This window comes from Bolinopsis microptera, chromosome 2 (genome assembly GCF_026151205.1).
Source record: "Bolinopsis microptera isolate Bmic1 chromosome 2, MBARI_Bmic_1.0, whole genome shotgun sequence".
Classification (NCBI taxonomy): domain Eukaryota; kingdom Metazoa; phylum Ctenophora; class Tentaculata; order Lobata; family Bolinopsidae; genus Bolinopsis; species Bolinopsis microptera.
The window spans coordinates 4,754,989-4,775,015 of record NC_087073.1 but is presented as its reverse complement, the minus strand read 5'-3'; the positions used below and the strand labels follow the sequence as shown (position 1 = coordinate 4,775,015).

The 20,027-nt window shown below is 37.7% G+C and overlaps 1 protein-coding gene and 1 long non-coding RNA gene across 6 annotated transcripts in view; one reads left to right on the top strand and one right to left on the bottom strand.

Moving 5' to 3' along the window:
• Positions 1-1,549, top strand: part of LOC134811437 (uncharacterized) — a 35,432-nt gene extending 33,883 nt beyond the window's left edge. For all 5 annotated transcript variants that reach the window (XM_063818269.1, XM_063818268.1, XM_063818270.1 and 2 more), the window contains 2 exons: positions 1-150; positions 294-1,549. In XM_063818269.1, the coding sequence (XP_063674339.1) occupies positions 1-150; positions 294-420 (277 nt within the window). In that variant the 3' untranslated portion in view covers positions 421-1,549. The remainder of the gene's footprint in view (positions 151-293) is intronic.
• A 7,181-nt stretch (positions 1,550-8,730) lies between these two features.
• LOC134811842 (uncharacterized) lies at positions 8,731-15,434 on the bottom strand. The gene is made up of 3 exons (XR_010159857.1): positions 15,407-15,434; positions 14,985-15,045; positions 8,731-8,877 (listed from the first exon to the last, which is right to left on the bottom strand). It is a non-coding gene; the product is annotated as an uncharacterized LOC134811842 (long non-coding RNA).
• Between the last annotated feature and the right edge of the window lie 4,593 nt (positions 15,435-20,027).

Sequence of the window (20,027 nt, the reverse complement as noted above, 5' to 3'; positions counted from 1 at the left end):
TCTGGTACGTGACCCTGCCAAGGAGTTTAGTTGGGAGTGGGAGGATAAGAGGACGGGATTGTGGCATTCTCTTCCTGAGTTTATATCCTGTTTCCTGGAACCAGCTAGCAAGACTCAGTCTCATGGAGGCGTTAGGACCTCTAAACTTACGTGAGTATAATACTTCAGATGATCATCAGATGATCAAACTAAAGTCTTGTCTTATTTCTCCTTCGTCAATACTTTCGATGATAAAAACTTATGAGACACTACTTATGGGGCACCTTTTTTTAAATTAATTGTTCTCATTGCAGGGACGGTACCCAGCAAATATTGGTACGAGCTGACTTCAATTCTAACTGCATTACTGGGCATCTTCCTGGGAGACCGGACATTGTGACCAGATTGAGGCGGGTAGAGGTGTGCTCCAGATATAGTTAGGAAAATGATGGGTTTGCCCGAATTAATGTCCTCTACTTAAAGGTCAATCACACCTATTGCTCCTTCGTCAATACTTTCGTTGATAAAAACTTGTGAGACACTACTAATGGGGCATCTAACACCTGGTCGGCACGAGGCTCTCCATGCTTACCTGAACTCTGGACTAGATATTCGGATATAATGATTACAAATCATGTAATTCAACGCTACAGACAAATTGTCTGTTTGGTTTTTTGAAGAAAACGCCGCGGGGGTTAAGCAAACCCGTTATTATGATTTGCAGTTGACACTTCACTAACTCAGTGCCTGTGAAATATGAAATATCCCGCTCTAATCATATATCTCTGCAGCTGGTCCCGCTAAACTGTCGTATAATAATATAATAGTAATACTGCAGCTGATAATATGGTTGAGTGAAGGAAGATCGGCGCCACCAAAACGGCCCCAATCCGCTAAATCGCTGTTAAATTTGCGAGCTAGTTGACTGTGTCAAATCTATTTGTATGGAGATTTCATAGGTTGAATTGATAGTTACATTTTATAATTAGTGATTAAGTATAGATCTATAGTCTGCGAAGAGGGATTCACTTTTAAAGGTTGTAATCAATATTTATAATGTCGCAATCTGTTTTTACTAAGTTTGCAATTGTGTTTGATATATCAGAATTTGTATGGAACCGTATTCAGAATTATTTCAGAAGTTAGAGAAATATTTATCTATTAGTTGTTCGATCTGTACTTAGAGTCATGGACATTGTTGTAATGAAAGTTGCAAAAATATAAATAAAATTGGCGGTACTGTTTATCATTATGATTATTATCATTGGTCGTGGCCCGTGGGTCACATGTTCACGATATGATTACCTGGGAGCACCATGTACAACAAGAGGTCCAAATAATGAGCTTTTTTTCTTTCATTACAGATTGTGGTTTACATAGCTATAGTTTGGTTTTGGATCATGGTTAATCGCCTCGAGCATGACTGACGGGGTACTTTATCCGCTTTTTCTTGTCAGAAACGGGTTCTGGAAAAACAAACTCCTTCAGCTCCTACTCAGCAAACACTTTGTCGTAATCATTATACTGTAAGTCATATTACTGGTAATGCTTAATAATAATATGATGCTTCATATGATAGTAGTGATTTATAGCGACAAATGTCAATACAATTGATAACTAATACCATTGGCGCCGTTGGATCGCTATTTTTAATTTCCTCAAATTTCCACTGTACGAGTGTGGCAGTCTCGCCGTGATTTTACAGATTATATACTTAGTGGTGATTCATTGTGCGACAGCGACGTTCCCTAGTAGGGGTTATTTGGTCATTGGTGACTCAAATATTTCTCGACCCAAAGAAATTGCTCCACGAGCCTGTTCAAGCATTCAATAGTCGGTTAGGTAGTCATTTAAAAATAAAGGTTCGTTTAATAATTTATCTACAACATTTCAAATATCGCCTAGCAGTCGATATCCACAAATGTGTACACCAAAGTTATTCTTAAAAGGCAATGAAATTGCTAACAAACTACTAAATATGGTATGGAATGATAGATTAAATTATTATAACAGTTTTTGAAATTTATGAGCATTTAAAAAAATGCAACTCCGGCCTTCTCACTCTTCAGATTATTCCTACGGTTTGGTGCAATATACTAGCACTCATTATGTGCATTCCTCCAGCCACACTCCTTGTATGCTGCTCATGCTTTACAGTATAGTTCACTCTGAATATGAATAATCTTCAAATGCGTAGGACTGTCAATGTCATTTAATTAAAGGATATAATAGAACAATGCGATATTGTATAGAATTATTCATATATATTATTTATTCATCAGTAATGTTTGACATTGGTAAACCGGATATTAGTCAGTACTCAACGGTTTCCTAACCTCATACTCTCATATCTATTAGTGTTAACTTATTAAGTGACAATTTGGCTGCTTTTTCGATAAATCGCCAGGGGAGTATTTTAATCCCATCACCCATGTCATGTGGGGTGATTCAGAATCAGCGTTCATAATTATAAACGTATACTGTATAGAAGTTGGTTTTAACCCTTATACATTATATTATAGAAAAACCTCGAAGTTCGAGTGTAGAGTTATTTAAATGGATATTAGTCAATACTCAGTACTCAATGGTTTCCTACTCAAGTGACAAGTGCTTTAACAAGGTGTAGATACGTACACTAAATATTCAAATCTTAAAAAATTGCCTGCTTTCGTTGTATGACTACTTTACAATTATAATATGCAAGTGCAACAGACTGAAGTGATTGTTTCCTCTGCTAGATGCTTATTGGCTGTAGATGGCAGTGACATCGGTATCTTGTATGATAATATAGGAGGTGTCTTTGTAATCATGATTATGATTGGCTGGAAGGCAATCACGTGATTAATCAGAGTAGGTAAACAAATCAGAAAGTGGACAGGTCTAATACTGAATTGGAGCTCGCTTAGGCATAATTAATTATCAGCTTATCTGTTATCTTTATGATTGCTTCATACCTCTTATTTTGGCGATAACAGCACGTTATGTTCTTCCAATTAAGTTTACCGTTACGCAACGCGGTTATTTTACGATAAAGCTTTCATCCAAAAAGAAAGCGACGTTGTAGTTGTACTTGTAGAGACCATGAGAGACTACTGTAATTTACTAATTATTAGTTCTTTCTTCTCTCGGCGCACTTGTAGCAAATGGATTGGTAAAAATATTGGCTTTTTAAATTGTCACATGCAATTTCACTAAATGATAATGATTAATCTACACTCGACTGTCATGTGACCTTTTTAACGCGTCCTCTAGCGGGGGGAGGGAGGATCGCGCGCTTAGTACTAGTATATAAATATAATACTAGTAGTGTACGTGACTGTTGACGTTGGGGTGGTGCCGTGGTGGGTCATATTTTCAATTCCAAAACACAGTTAGTAATTTTGTACTAAGTGGTTTGACACACGCTGCAACCCCTTTTGAGCGCGCGCGGCCGGCCGGCGTGCACGCTTCGCGTGCACGAGAGGTATACAATGTGTAGCAATAAGTGGTGGGTCTGCTGCTCATTTCCCAGAAAAATAGTTAGTACATGGAACTAAGAGGGGGGGTGTCCAACCCCAAAAAACCCATTCTACCTCAAATTTCCATTATGGGAATTGGTTTTTTTGTAACTTTTTATATAATTCGACTGCATTACTAATAGTAGGGCCATAGTACTAGTAGGTAACTTGCCCATTTCCCAAAAACAGTTAGTAAATGGTACTTAATGGTGGGTCTTACTGTTTTTGGGTAAATTAGACCTAAGACTCTTAGGTCTAATTTACCCAAAAACAGTAAGTAAATAAGGCCGGGTATTACTATTATTTATTAAACAGAATGTGATTGATCTTTTGTATCATTTTAAAAAGTGGCCTTTGTTGACTTTTCCACTTAGCACTTGAGAAGGTGCAGTGTTTAATTTATTTAAAAATGTATTTCAACTAATGGTTCTTGGTGATGATGTGTCATGTAGTACAAAAATGTTTCAGTACATACCATCACCACCAATATAATGACCGGACCTTTTGAAAGCTGTTGTGTCCATTTTTTTTTTTTTTTTTTTTCATGTTGGGGCACCCACTTTACCTCCCTATTGGGAGGCTACGTCCGTCAGTTAGTGACTAACGTCTATTGGGGTTCCTCTGGTTGTAGGTGTCAGTAGGTTTGGGTCACTTGGCATGGGCTAGTGATCCCGCCCCTCCAGAGGATAAAGCCTGGTGAGCGACGTTTCCCGTAAGGGAAACTGTCATAATGCTCGTTCACGGGAGAACACCACCCATGCCTGGATGTTCTCCCGGGTACTCGATAGAACAGGCTGCCCCCTGTCATTCTAGTGGGCTGACAGGAACCTACCAGGCATGCCTGAGCCTCCGATGGAATTCACCCATATCTTTGTTGTTTGTGTGTTATATCTTTGTCTTTGCGCGGCTCAATTTCCGCGCTATACTAAAGTGCTGATTCACGAATTTACATGCGATATTTGAATTTTGAGTAGACCCTTTTTTGTCGCAATTTGGCAATTTCTTTGTTCACGTAATTATTGCTAATTTTACGTTTGCTGGTAATAATCTAAGTGCTATATCTCCAATAGCTGGCAGTTTGTCTGATTGTTAGATCCCCTCTAACTGGTAGCGGCCCTAAGGCTGGCAGTTTGTCTGATTGTTAGATCCCCTCTAACTGGTAGCGGCCCTAAGGCGGCATGTGAGTGAATGAGTGAGTAATAAAGTGAGGTGTAGGAGAAGTGGGGAAGAGAACATGAATATGAAAGTATGGTACACTGTTGCCAGCTGACTCACCAGCAACAATGCAAGTCCAAGAAGAAAGAAGGAGAGACACTGTCCGTTATCAATATCTGGGTGTGCCACCACCGACAGTGCTCCCACTTCTGTGGGGCCGAGGGTGTTGGCTCCAAGAACCAGCCGTGAGCGAACAGCGCCTGACCCCCTCTATGGTTAACTTTAGAATAACAGGACTATGCTTTTCTCCAGGCCAATCCGTTCAGTAACCAGCTGACCCAGCACCACCTCTGATGGAAGATGTGGTTCGGATTGGACTTCGACTTCGCTAGGATTTGTCAGTTTTTCTGTAGACACTAATGCTCCCTCGAGGAAAGACATGAGCCCCGGCGAAGCTGACCAAAAACGTGGCAGGGATTCTCACCCTACCTGTTGTGTCCATGCGAGTCGTATACACTGAAACAGTGCAGCTTTATATCCACCAGCCGGACCAGCGGGCTCTTTTTGCTACAGCGGCCGGCACGCGCAGCCTGCTTGACGGATGTTACTCGTCTAAATTTCTTCGAAGTAGCGCGCGCCCCAGCAAACCCTACCATCTGGGGTATATCTCCAAAAGTAAAATAGATAGAACCTTCCGGTTTTCAACAAAATTTCCGTCTCGTGAATTTACAGTTGGCTCCCCAGGAGCCAAATTGGGGACAACGTAGATTCTGAATTAAACCGAAATGTTTGATTTTGGGCTAAAAAAATGATCACAGCTTTTAAACTTTGCAAAGAAATGTCGTTGTCATGACTACTAGGCTCAATGCAGCGTGCGAAAGGTAAACTTGACGTGACGCGCGACGCCATACGTGCTGTTGAAAATCTATCACCTCTAGCAAGCCCAGCAGGCGGTAAGGTTTTCTGGGTAGGCAAGAGAGCTGCATGAGAGTTCATATAAGTTCAGCTGCAAAAGAAAGCAGAAGTAAGGGGGGGGAGGAATGGAAGGGGGGGGGGGGGGGGGGGGGGTTGCAGGGAGGTAGGGGATGTTTTGCGATATAAGACTTATAATTTCGGCGGAATATGTATGAAGTTTTAAAAGTCGATTTTGAGGGCGAAGATTGCGTTTTTACCTACCCATCCAGGAGTCCCCTTTCTTGTTGGCGAAATTCTCTACTTTCTTTTGATATTTTAAAATTGAGATTTGACTTGATTGGTGGAGAGTTATGGTTCGTCAAAGTGAACGTTTTAAAATGAAAGTGCAAATTCTTTTGAACGCGCGTAGGTTATAGGCCCAGCAAACCCTACCATCTGGGGTATATCTCCAAAAGTAAAATAGATAGAACCTTCCGGTTTTCAACAAAATTTCCGTCTCGTGAATTTACAGTTGGCTCCCCAGGAGCCAAATTGGGGACAACGTAGATTCTGAATTAAACCGAAATGTTTGATTTTGGGCTAAAAAAATGATCACAGCTTTTAAACTTTGCAAAGAAATGTCGTTGTCATGACTACTAGGCTCAATGCAGCGTGCGAAAGGTAAACTTGACGTGACGCGCGACGCCATACGTGCTGTTGAAAATCTATCACCTCTAGCAAGCCCAGCAGGCGGTAAGGTTTTCTGGGGCCGCTTTCTTCTCGACGGCAAGTGCACGACGGCAAGTGCTACGAAGTAGCGCGCGCCGGGCCAGACCATTAACAATGGTCAAGCAGCCTGCTACTAAAAAGGCCCAGCATTTTTCAGCCCGCTAGCATTGTATAATCTGTATTTAATTAAGCATAGATATCTCAAGTTCAACTGTTAGTTTAATTGTTTACATTCAATATCGGATAATAGTACCGTGATTTCTCAACAGTTAGTACCTCAATGCTCAAAAGCCCGCAAAAGGGGTGTATGTCGTATTCTTAATTTGTAATTAAATTATTATCCGAAAAAAAAAACCAGTTACAGTTATAGTACCGCGAAGGGGGTGGGTGGGTCTTTTGAAAAATTCCAAAATTACACTAGTCGACGTCACGTACAGAACTTAGGACCTGATTCCTTATGGCTATGCGGTGAAATCACGTGATCGATACAGTTTTGCCGATATCTCGCTAGGGGAGCATTAATTAAATTTAACCCAATGTCATGTGGGATGATTAGGAATCAGCGTTCGAAAATACATCGAATCAGGTAAGTTTCATGTCAACTGTCAGGGGCTCTACAGTCAGATCGACTGTAGACTTAGAGTTAGAGAGATTTGGCATTTAGCACGCTCGTTCACTAACAGTAACACGTAAACCAATATTAATCGAATTTTTACTACATTTACATTTACAATGTCAATACTAGTCTACTTTTTGATATTATAGTGCCACCAGTTAAATGTTTAAAATAAGCAATATTAATTTGAGGCTCATATAATCATATAATTATATATTCAAAATATCTCACATCATTTTCTCATTCTCAAGATAACGTTACAAATGAACAAAACTCAATTTAATCCAGCGAAAGCAGTATTAATGACATTCTCACTTTTCAGAACTAAGTGCCTAATATAATTAAGATAGAACATCTAAACAGTTTTATTCCTGTTCCATATGGCATATGATCGAGGATAGTCAGGTCTACAAAACCTGACCAAGTTTAGCTCAATCCAGTACTGCGCGTTCGAGATATGAGGTTAAATATACCAAAAATAGAGGTTTTCTGGTGTGACATCATTGTAAATTATTTGGAGTATAACCTCAATATCTCACAAACTATACATTTGTGGTCTTTCTGAGTTACACTATCTGTTTCCTTTGGCAATTTCGGTTCAGAGTCAATTAAGTTTTTACCTGAGGACCCCAGGCTATTATGTTCATTAACATATAATAATGACGAATAAAATAACGAATAAAGATTTGGCGGAATGACCCTGCGGTTTCTTTGCGTTCGCGACTATACCCATTTGTGATTCCACTGTGTGGACGCAGGTATGACAAATCATATATCTTCGTAAAGTACATCCTCTGACTAGGAGATCACAAGTTTAATCAGTTCTGGAGACTGTTCCTGGACAGAGTTATGACGGTTTAAAGCTTCCGCGCCGCGCAATAGCCCCAAAATGGCTAAAAATATACATCGTAGTAGAATAACTTTGCGTAGGGAATGCGCGAGCACGACAATATGATAGTTAATATTGATTTTCGGCATCCGGCACGATAGCCTAGTTGGCTAAGAGGGCGATTGACCGTGCTAGCTGAGGGTTCGAATCCCGGTCTGACCTTTATTTAGTTTGAACTGAAACAAGTTGTTTACTATTTTCATCAAAAAGCTTCTCTAGTGACAGTGTTAGGTTAATATTGATTAGTTAATTATATTAAAAGTTTTACTCTAGGATGAAATTCATAATTAGAAATGGCAAAGCAGCTATACGCAAAGCATCATTATACTACAATTTAATAGAAATAACAATGTCTGTCTCTGATTATTTTTAAATACAAGTAACAGACGTGAGCAGTATTGCATATGCATCGATTAGTATTCAGTTCGGAGTCGTCGCTATCAGCTATAGCATAGATTTTAAATTGCTGCTATAGCTGCAGATATGAGCAGTTTTTATCAGTCTGATTTGGTCCGTTTTGGGCTGGGCCCAGTTTGCCAAGGATTCTGTTTCTATCTGTTGTAAAACTTGGTGTGCCTTTAAGTGCCTCTCTCAACGACAATCCCTCTTTAGCAGTTACTAATACTTGATAGCTATATTAATTCTGCCTGTCATGGTGGGAAAGGAAGGTCAAGACTGCTTGTTTTATAACTTTTTGTTGGGACTATTGACATGTAGTGTTTGGAATAGGAGGGTAACGAAGGAGCACTTTTTAGTTGTCCAGTGGGCATGACTGTCCACATCTGAAACAGATTTTAATGAAAGGAACTAAATAATAATACGGTTGAGTAAAATCAAATCTGAGACTTGAGTGGCGAGTGCAGTAGGGAAAGAAAATCTATAAGTGCATCTCAAACTGCCAAACTTACTGTTGAAAAATACTGTTTGACTACACTTCAATCCACCAGCCTCTCATCATTTTCAATGTGTGAAGCAGCTGGCGTGAGTTTCGTGAAAATCTTTCATAATCCCAGCCTCCAGGAGTTGCTTTTATTTTGGGTCCTCTTAGAGCTTTAGAGGTTATCGATATTCCAGATTATGTCTGCTTTGTTGTCTGTACTTCCGGGGGTTGTATAAACCTGAGAAATTGAACAGTTCAATACCAGAGAGAATGCTGAAGACTTCGAAAGTTCTGCCAATATGTTTATTTTCTATACATAAATCCGAATTTGTCTCTTTAGTGGCGATTTTAGACAAAATTAACCTTCTTTCGGACTAAAATTTGAAACTGAATTGAAGTTTAAACGATTACATCTAGAATGATATTAATGAATTAGTAAATTTATCATCTGAAGTCAAGTTATGGTCGATTTTGGAAGCTTGGATACGCTAAAATTATTAATTACATCAATATGATATCAATTATTGCGCGCGGCTCGGTTATATTGCGCGTGGTTGCTAGGCGCCAGCGGAAGAATTGCTTACAATTTTTTTTCCGTTCGGCAGAAAGACAATTGTGACTGACAAACATGTAGAAAACTCTCCCAGAACTTCTAGTATATTCTTTAGGGCGGGAAATACATCGTATGCAAGGTCCGTGATTATCCCGCCAAATCCGAATTTCTTCCTAAATACCACAAAGGCACGTTCACAATTTTTGCGCGTTATAAACCGCTTCATTTTAGGTCGTTCTATAGTTAATCTCACTACTTCAAAAATATTTGCTATAAATTCTGATATTTTTATGGAAGGGAGACGGGGTAGACCACTGACCATGTTTAAACTTATTAGATGTTATTAGAAAAGACTTGACTAGTAGAAATCTTGATATTAGACTTAAGAATTTGACTGATTTCGAAGACCTTAGATTTTTAGCTTTAGATAGGGAGGAGTGGAAGAAGTTAGAAGATGGTTGATGTTTTTGTTTTCTTTTTTATGCGTTTGATATCTATAAGGTGCCTAGGATGCTCTTTTAAAGAGATATTTCGTACTTTGAAAGATTTACTACTACTACTTCAAAAGGGTAAAACTGGTTAGAGAAGAACTCAACCTTTGGTTTCTTCACAAGTAGAAGCACTAAGAAAACACCCAAGTTGTCCATGATAGAGACAAGAATCAAAATTTCAAACTAAACAGGCTGACTGAGCTTAAGAGGTTTATTTACATTTGTATACCTATGGAACTGTAGAACTGTTGAAATCCAAAGAAGGTTATTGACATTGTTCTCTTGAGGGTGCTGGCATTTTACCTTATAATCATTCTGGAGACGGGAACGAGCATGTTACTGTTAACAAGAGTCAAAAATACCGAGGGCACTCATTTGAATTCCGTAAGTGTTCTAGGCGTGAAACATTGTCTTCAGAATAAGGAATCTGTTGCTCCAAGTTATCAACAGGATAAGAAAACGGTTCACTGAATTACTTTAAATGCTTTACTGTTTCGAGGAGAATTGGTATTTGGTGCACTACTGTTCTCAGGAGAAGGAAACCACCTTTCTACTACTGACGTATAAATATAAAAAAAGATGAAAAATATTATAACAACAGAACCTTCTAGAAATATAATTTACATACATTGCAGGATACGTGGCCCTACAAGTATACCTAGTATATAGTGGTGTTATGAAACAATTCAAAGATATTACCATTGTCCACTCTCAGTTTTTAAACAGTTTTAAACGAAGATATATTATTTAACATAAAAATTTAAAATAGTTCTGTCTGTTAATTGATATACACATCCTGAAATAGGGGCGGTTAAATTGTGAGCTTTAATTCGAGGGTCAACATAAAATCATGGCAAATGGTATCTTACAAGCAATGGCAATATAACCGGGCTTTTTTAAAGTAATGGCTAGGGTACTAAGTAGCTAGGGTACTAAGTAGCTAGGGTACTAAGTAGCTAGGGTACTAAGTAGCTAGGGTATCTAGTGGCTAGGGTACTAAGTAGCTAGGGTACTAAGTAGCTAGGGTGCTAAGTAGCTAGGGTACTAAGTAGCTAGGGTGCTAAGTAGCTAGGGTAATAAGTAGCTAGGGTACTAAGTAGCTAGGGTACTAAGTAGCTAGGGTAATAAGTAGCTAGGGTGCTAAGTAGCTAGGGTACTAAGTAGCTAGGGTAATAAGTAGCTAGGGTACTAAGTAGCTAGGGTAATAAGTAGCTAGGGTAATAAGTAGCTAGGGTGCTAAGTAGCTAGGGTGCTAAGTAGCTAGGGTAATAAGTAGCTAGGGTACTAAGTAGCTAGGGTAATAAGTAGCTAGGGTACTAAGTAGCTAGGGTAATAAGTAGCTAGGGTGCTAAGTAGCTAGGGTACTAAGTAGCTAGGGTAATAAGTAGCTAGGGTACTAAGTAGCTAGGGTAATAAGTAGCTAGGGTAATAAGTAGCTAGGGTGCTAAGTAGCTAGGGTAATAAGTAGCTAGGGTACTAAGTAGCTAGAGTAATAAGTAGCTAGGGTACTAAGTAGCTAGGGTAATAAGTAGCTAGGGTAATAAGTAGCTAGGGTACTAAGTAGCTAGGGTACTAAGTAGCTAGGGTAATAAGTAGCTAGGGTAATAAGTAGCTAGGGTACTAAGTAGCTAGGGTACTAAGTAGCTAGGGTACTAAGTAGCTAGGGTACTAAGTAGCTAGGGTGCTAAGTAGCTAGGGTACTAAGTAGCTAAGGAACTAAGTAACTAACTAACTTGGTAACTAGTAGCTAGGGTACTAAGTAGCTAGGGTACTAAGTAGCTAGGGTACTAAGTAGCTAGGGTACTAAGTAGCTAGGGTACTAAGTAGCTAGAGTAATAAGAAGCTAGGGTATCAAGTAGCTAGGGTGCTAAGTAGCTAGGGTACTAAGTAGCTAAGGAACTAAGTAACTAACTAACTTGGTAACTAGTAGCTAGGGTACTAAGTAGCTAGGGTACTAAGTAGCTAGGGTACTAAGTAGCTAGGGTACTAAGTAGCTAGGGTACTAAGTAGCTAGGGTACTAAGTAGCTAGAGTAATAAGTAGCTAGGGTATCAAGTAGCTAGGGTGCTAAGTAGCTAGGGTACTAAGTAGCTAGGGTATCAAGTGGCTAGGGTAATAAGTAGCTAGGGTACTAAGTAGCTAGGGTACTAAGTAGCTAGGGTACTAAGTAGCTAGGGTACTAAGTAGCTAGGGTATCAAGTGGCTAAGGTACTAAGTAGCTAGGGTACTAAGTAGCTAGGGTACTAAGTAGCTAGGGTACTAAGTAGCTAGGGTACTAAGTAGCTAGGGTATCAAGTGGCTAGGGTACTAAGTAGCTAGGGTACTAAGTAGCTAGGGTACTAAGTAGCTAGGGTACTAAGTGGCTAAGGTACTAAGAGCTGCAACAATTAAGCAAATGTGTTCAGGATAAACTAAGGACTTCATCCCTCAATTATATATAAAGGCTGTAGTCATGTGCAGTTAATACTAACAAATAAGCAATAGGTGTGTGTGTACTGTGTACTGTGTGTGTGGCATGTGTATGAACCAAAACAGTGTTTGACAATTCAGTCAAACACTGCACTGTACAAAATAATAGTTCATCTGAATGTTAACAGGTACATTTATACAATATATCATTTTATCAACAATGATTGTAAACACAGGTACTGTTATGTAGTTATATCAAACATTACAATATTCTACCAATTACATGCCTGCATAAGTACATATAAGTATTATATTACATAAATAATTATATATCGCAACCTTTAAAAGTGTCGCATATCTTTTAAATCTAATACTCTACTAACTAGGTAAGATAACTTCTGGCATTCTGGTTTACTTGAAAACCACCAGTCAAGAACAGCAGAAAAGGTGTTAAAGTAATCAAATACATTCCCATGTGATGTACCTGTCATTGTAAATTAGCCACAGCAAGTAATCTATCCAGGGAACTTCCAAACAGGAAAAAACATATTTTGTACATTTTTGTACATGTACAATGTACATTTGGCAAAAATCTGGTGGCCACGTACAAAAATGTAGTTGGACCCCCCCCCCCCCCCCCCCCCCCCCTTGATTATTTTGATGAACTGTTGTTCAAAGATACTAAAGACAAAGTAAAGTGCACAACCACAATACAAGTTAAACCTTGTAGATGTAAGATTGCCAACAAGGACGAACCTGGGAAAACAACTAAACACTGGGCACTGGGCAGTGCCTTAACTTTAAGACAATGAAGACCTAAATCTTACTTACTACATTCTATTGACATATGTCATATTATATATAGTAAGATAGTACACAAATACGTTTACAGCATGAGCTAGGCGAAGCAGAAAGATTAGATAATAGCTGATTTTACATTTTCCCGAGTATAGCTTTTGACTAGTATCTCGTACAATTACCAACAAGCAGAGGGTACCATTCAGAGGTTACTACAATTATAACGTGCTGGTGCAGTGGCAGCTGGGTAAAGATGGCATGGAGGTAGAAGAAAGTAACTACTAGAAACATCTACTAGAAAGTAGACGTAGATTCTGCTACATGGATTGGAGTTCACTTGCCATAATAGCCAAACAGTACTATAGAGAGCACAACAAGCTATAATGAGATGGTTAGATAAATTTGAGGATTGCTGCACTATATAGGAACAGGACTATATAGTGACAAGCACTTTATAGTGACATGTGAGACGGCTGCAAATTTACAATATTTTGTACATCCATTCAGACTTATCAAACAATGATCTACATTCTACATATAAATGATAGAATAATATCTCTCTGGATCATTATTAACCACCATTTTACAGCACTTCATTATTATCAGTACAAATGAATAATGAAGCTCGTATCTTGACATGTGAGTATACAGATAGATAAACCACCTAAATAGCCATATTTTAATAAATAAATAAATAAATTCTAACATTTATTACACGCTTCGACATTAAAATATACCCAACAAAGATGTACATTTAAGTCATTCAAGCGATGATTAAGCTCTGAAATTCAACTCAGTACGTCAGAATAATTGTTAAGGGAGGATACTAGATACGTATCAAATGTAGATACGTGGTTTCATATATGTGGGTAATTGCACGTTTCAAACCAATTTAACCGCTGTTTTCAGCACATATATGGTATCTTAACCACATATTTGGTACATGAATTACAATAAATTGAATAAAATATGTGACTAATTGTTAACAAATGGTCGGTTTTGATCAATATTAACCACCAATTATCGACACCTTAGAACTTACAGTAATAATCAATTATGAAGCTGATATGAATATGGTATAGCTATAGCAATCAAATAAACCACTAAAACAGCCACTTCCGTACGCCATAATAATTGATACCAGGCTATATTAGGCTCAAAATTGAGTTTGTCAGTTTAAGATGCATTTAAAATGATCTGATAGGAAAACTGGTTCCCTACAAAATGCAAAAAAACCAAAATTAAAAATTCCTTATGTTAATGGTTTAACCGCTACGCGGCCGCGAAATTTGCGATTTTTCGCAAACCAATTTTTTGGCTTTTTGGCAGCGAAAAATAGCTCTTACTCTATGTCTGTTACACAAATGAGATAATATAATAAGTTGACTCCTTTCATATCTCCAAACAACTCTCAAATCTTAATTTATTTGAAAAAACCTTAATAGGCTATCTATAATTTAGCTGATTTTTGACATGAACCTGAGTTTTTGCCCCATTTTTAGGCAAATTTTTGGCCTTCCAGCCCAAATATAGTTGTGTTGCCGGCATTTGCCGCCCTATTCCATAACTCCATCTAAAAGCCTAGAGTATTCCCTACAATATACAAAAAAATCATCTTGGGCATTTTTTTTTAATTGCAGATTTTTTACCAATTTATCGGCTAAAGCTATGTTATTTGGGGCTTGTGCCCACTGTGCAGGTGCAAGCTTAAGTATGATGGGGTATAATAGGCTATTTCAAATGGTAAAATATGATTCCATATGTGTTTAATACACGTTTTCGCACATTAACAGCTGTTTTTAGCACATTAGTGTTATCTTAACCAATTGTTAACCACCAAAAATAAACCATTTATCTGCATATATTGTAAAATTCATGGCATTACCACTAAAGATTAACCACTGACAGAGATCACAAGGTTCACTGTCAAAATTTAAGGCAAGTCTGGACAAGTTAGCCAATGTCCACTAAGTTTCCCCGGATTTGCTGCTATTGCTGTGTTGTTTCCAGTTACCAAAAATAACTAACTTTCGACATAACATACACTGCTAATGAACTGTATAGTTGCAATTTCAAAAAATTACTAAGTACTAACCTACAACAACAGGTAAGTCACATGAAGGAGTGTTCCAAGGCAAAACCTGTCGGTATTCATTCTGAAAAAATGTCCATTAGTATTGCAGATCAGCTGGATCAATGAAGCTATCATAAGTTCTCATTGACTCTGTTAAAGCGCTCTGTTCTTAAAAGTTTAATTTATTGACATTTCCCTGATGCCAACATTTTCCAAGAATTTAAGTTTGTAAAGACTATATTGGATTAAATACAGAATTACAGATAGCTATAGATTATGTTTATGTTAAATTACAAATTAACCAATATTTATGATATCATGTGCCAACTTTAAGTAAGGTTTAAAAGCAAATTTTTATGAAAGTAGTAACAGAGCTTTTCATAGATCGAAGTATAAACGAACTTACGAATTATAATTATAAGTTATAAGTGATTAGTAAATACCTCATGATTATCAAATAATCTGAAGAGTAAAGGTTATCTGCTGATGCATGTTATCTGCTGATGAATGCCAAGGTTGTCTTTCACCGTGTGAAGTGCCGGTCTGGTGTTCATTCTAATTGAAGATTTATTGGTTTTACAGTAAATTAAAAGCACTTAAGTTTTCTTGCCACATTGATCTTTATTAAATGTAGTTAACAAGGGCATGAATGAATTTGAATCCTAAAATAGAGTTGATCCTGTAAATTAAATCAAAACCAAACGGTTCTCAACTTTTCATAACCAGCTGCACACATACAAGGTCTGAAGATAATAAAATTACAGAACAGAGCCATTTGTACACGTTAGTAGAATTACAACTTTATTGCAATGAGTAACAGTCTTTCGACAGACTATTACTCTGTTTTACAAATGAAATATAAATTAAAATCCGTTTTATCTGGATTTTAGTCATTGAACATTAATGAGCAAAAACGATCAAAATAGGAAAGCTGCAAAGACTTTAAATTTGACATTCCAAACTGACCAAACACATGAAGTTCCTGGCAATAGTTTAAATTTGCACCATCTAAAGTCATTCCAAAGGCCCTGTAGCAATACTTGAAAATTTTCATAAAACCGATATTAAACTAACGTTTTGACTTGTCAAGTCAATAGAAATAATTATTGAAAAACAACAAACGCAGTTAAAATGAATTTAATCAAATTTTTGTTTGACAAAACAGGTTTTAAATTCGTTGCTACTATACAGCAGGCAGCACACTTTTGTAAATTCCAAGCCGAAGTTATGCGGAGGATATTCCAAGATTGCAGATTGTAAAATCAAGCAAAACACGCGCACATCTTAAAATAAAAAACCAATCTTCGACTAAAATTTAACGAATGATACTTGCAGTTAATATAATATCGAATCATTATTTCACAAAAGTTATATATTATTCAATACTAATTATTAAAAAAATGAATTGGGTATAATTTATGGTATTTAAAAGGTTGTTATAATGACAAAATGCCGTACAAATCGGCGCGTGGCTTTGTGTTTTCAGTTTACAGTTTAGTGATTTGTAACCTAAATATGATTGCAGAAAAAACATTTGTTACTTCCTTTTTGATGCAAAACCAGAATTATATATTTATATAATTCTAATGTATAATGTAAGAATGATACTTGTGTCATATATTTAAAACCATATTACTACCATATTTATCAACACACAACATTGAATTGAACGCGTATTTGTCAATAACAAATAACAAAAACTATTATTATTCATCAATTTAAAACATAAATTGGCTCATTATACAAAAAAATCTTACAACACAATATAATATTAAATTTTAAGTGTTCAGTGTTGACACATAATTGATCGCTATGCTATTCATATTTCGCGCGGCGCAAGTGACCGTCCGTTAAACACACTCGATGCTTATAATGTATGCGTCTAATGCATCATTAATGGAAGGCGCGCCGGTGAAATTTTTGCGCGCGAATTTACGATTTAAACGAAAAGAAACTGCAGGGGACAGGCTGAGCGCGGCCCAGTAATTAAGTTTGAAACAAAATCTCAGTGTATGTGAAAGGACTGAGGATATCAAGTTTGTAAAAGCGCGCGCGCGCGCACACACACCTCATATCTTCCACATTTAATGATTTTTTATAGAAATTCTTTCACCATCCTGTAGCACTCATGTGCTGAGTAGGATAGCATTCAAATCATGTCTTTAAAAGCTTTAGATAGATACTGAGGGAGAAAATTCATGTTTGTAAAAGCGCGCGCGCGCGCATGGCCCAGACTATATCAATGGACGGCCACAGGAGGATAAAAGTACTTTCATACACACCAGCATGCTTATTGATGGCTTAAAATGAAGCTAAGACATACTCCTATCAGATCCGCTATAAGTTAGATACCATAATAATCATTAAATGTGTCTAAAATAAGGAAGCTTTGACAAGTGCGAGTGGTTTTGGCAAATTTTGTTATAAAATGCAAAATGGGCCCTGAGATCATATTTTTCTCATTAAAATCACATATATCACGAATATTTATGTGTGTTGGGTGTATCCTCATTGGTATCAACCATTTCAATCATCTAGAGCAGCTTTCCTGATTCTTTATCTCATGAAAATGGGCAAAAAAGCTCATAAATAGTCCAAAATCGGTCATTTTCGCCGATTTAATAACCTCATTCCTGGCACCCAGAACACTTTGGGTACTCAAAACATGATTTTTCGGATACCCCAGACCCCTAAATAGCACATGGAGCCAGAAAGAACAGCATGTAGGGACTTCTAAATTTCCATGGTTGAGAACTCAATGTCACACTAATCGTTCATTAATCCTGCTTTCACTGAATCGTGAGATTGAGAATTAATCACAAATACATTATCACTAATAGTAATATTTTATATTCATGATATTAATCGGAACCTCCCAGAAAATTGTAAAGTGTGAATGGGTCAGGGTACCATTGTCATTTTCCCGACCTTTGGCTTTATATTAGGTTGGGCCAAGGCCAAGCCAAGAGATCATTCCAGTCGACTATAAATTACTTTGTCATACGTTGTATGACCCGCCGCGCACGAAGTGCGCGGCTCCCCCTGTATCGTCAGGATGATAGTGAAACGACCGTGGGGGTCGCAACGTGATACAAAAATTACTCGCTGGTGGCATGAAATTTTATGCATGCCTGATATCACTTGTCTTTTGAAATTTTGGACCATTGCGTTGACCAACTGAGACGTACTGGCAGTGGTTGTCCCCTCTACTTCTCTGCCGTTTTCTGACAAAAGTGCTTAAGTAACACAATAATACAAGGTTCATTTTGTGCAAATTGACTTTAAAGATTTCAATTCTGTAATTGCTCTGGGCTAGCTACTGTCCAATTTAAACTGCACCCACTATGTTTCTAAGGTACTTTGTCGACTTTTGAGACTTCTGACAAGGTTTCATCATCCTAACTTCTCGGAAAGTGCCTCAAAATCACAAATTATAGTTTGAATTTCTTAGAAAAGTGCTTAAGTACAGTCACATCGGCAAATACTACATGTTCTGATGAAAATGACCCGTTCAAACCATTGGTCATCGAAAGTAAAACGAAAAATTAGCCTAAAACTGCTGTGATGAAACATTGGTTGTAAATAGGGGACACGCTGAAATAGAAAATTTGAAAATTTCGTTTTCTGAGAAAAGTGCTTAAGTACAGCCACATCAGCAAAAGCTCCATGTTCTGATGAAAATGACCCGTTCAAACCATTACTCATCGAAAGTAAAACGAAAAATTAGCCTAAAACTGCTGTGATGAAACATTGGTTGTAAATAGGGGACACGCTGAAATAGAAAATTTGAAAATTTCGTTTTCTGATAAAAGTGCTTAAGTACAGCCACATTAGTGGGAACTTTATCTGCGATCATTCTGACCTAAAATTTTACGACAAATTGATTGGTTTGTTTGTTTGGGTCCGGACGGTGCCGGTGGTTCTAATGACCATTTACTAAAATACATAAATACAAAATACAATATAGTATAAATATTATAATCAGAAGTTTTATAAATCCTATCCGTCCAAGTTAAACTTGAAGGGCGCTACACGCACGACGAAAACTCCCTTTAATGTGAGCTGAAGTAGACTACTGTTGAAGTAGACTACTGTTGAACTATCCTGGGAACCCCAACTAGATAACATAAAAAGTAAACCAGAACTACAAGTATAGCTATAATTAAACGTATTATGAAGTTTATTCCAGAAACAGAGTACCATAAGCTGTATGACTCCTTATTCAAGTCTCATATGAGCTACTGTATCAGTAGCTGGGGTGGTGTCACACCTTATAGACTATCTAAACTGTTCTCCATCCAAAAAAGATGTGTACGCCTTCTATTTGGAAGCAAACCAAGCTTTGACCGGGCAGAGTATTATGAAACATGTGCACGTGCAAGACCATACAGTGAACACATCGCAAAAAGGAGCTTTGCTTTGGAAAACACTAAGCCAATATTCAATACCGAGAAAATCATGTCAATCCACAACCTGTACACCCAACATATATCCACTGAACTGTTTAAAATCTTGAAACTGCATCAACCTATCTCTCTGACAAGTTTATTCCAAACAAGTTCCAGAGCATGTAGCCAAACTATGCGGGTCCCCCGACACAAACTTGAAATTTCTAAACACAATTTTGTCTTCAAAGGTACGACTATATGGAACAGTTTGGTTGATAAAATATTCGACAAATGCACTCCTAATGAAAACAATGTCATGGTCCCTGGCTCTATTAAATTTTCCGACCTTTCCTCCCCCATCTCAATTATCAAGAGCCGTATCAAAAAGCTCTTACTTGAAACCCAGCAATTGCTCGCAGGTTTCTCGATTTAGCGAGAATCTGATTAACAATTGTTGCACTTGCCGCAGTCACTTTAACTGGTCTCACAGCCTTGCCAGGTTTGAGCATTCCGACTCTACTAGCTTCGATTCTAGGTTTCTCTCCGATTGCTGAGAACACTTAGTGGTTTAAAAACACGAAAACACTCCCTTCTCCCCAGCGGATTAAAAAATAGTCGGAATTCTACCAGCATTCTTTTTGTCTGAGAAATGGAGTGAAATGAAAGGAAACCTCGT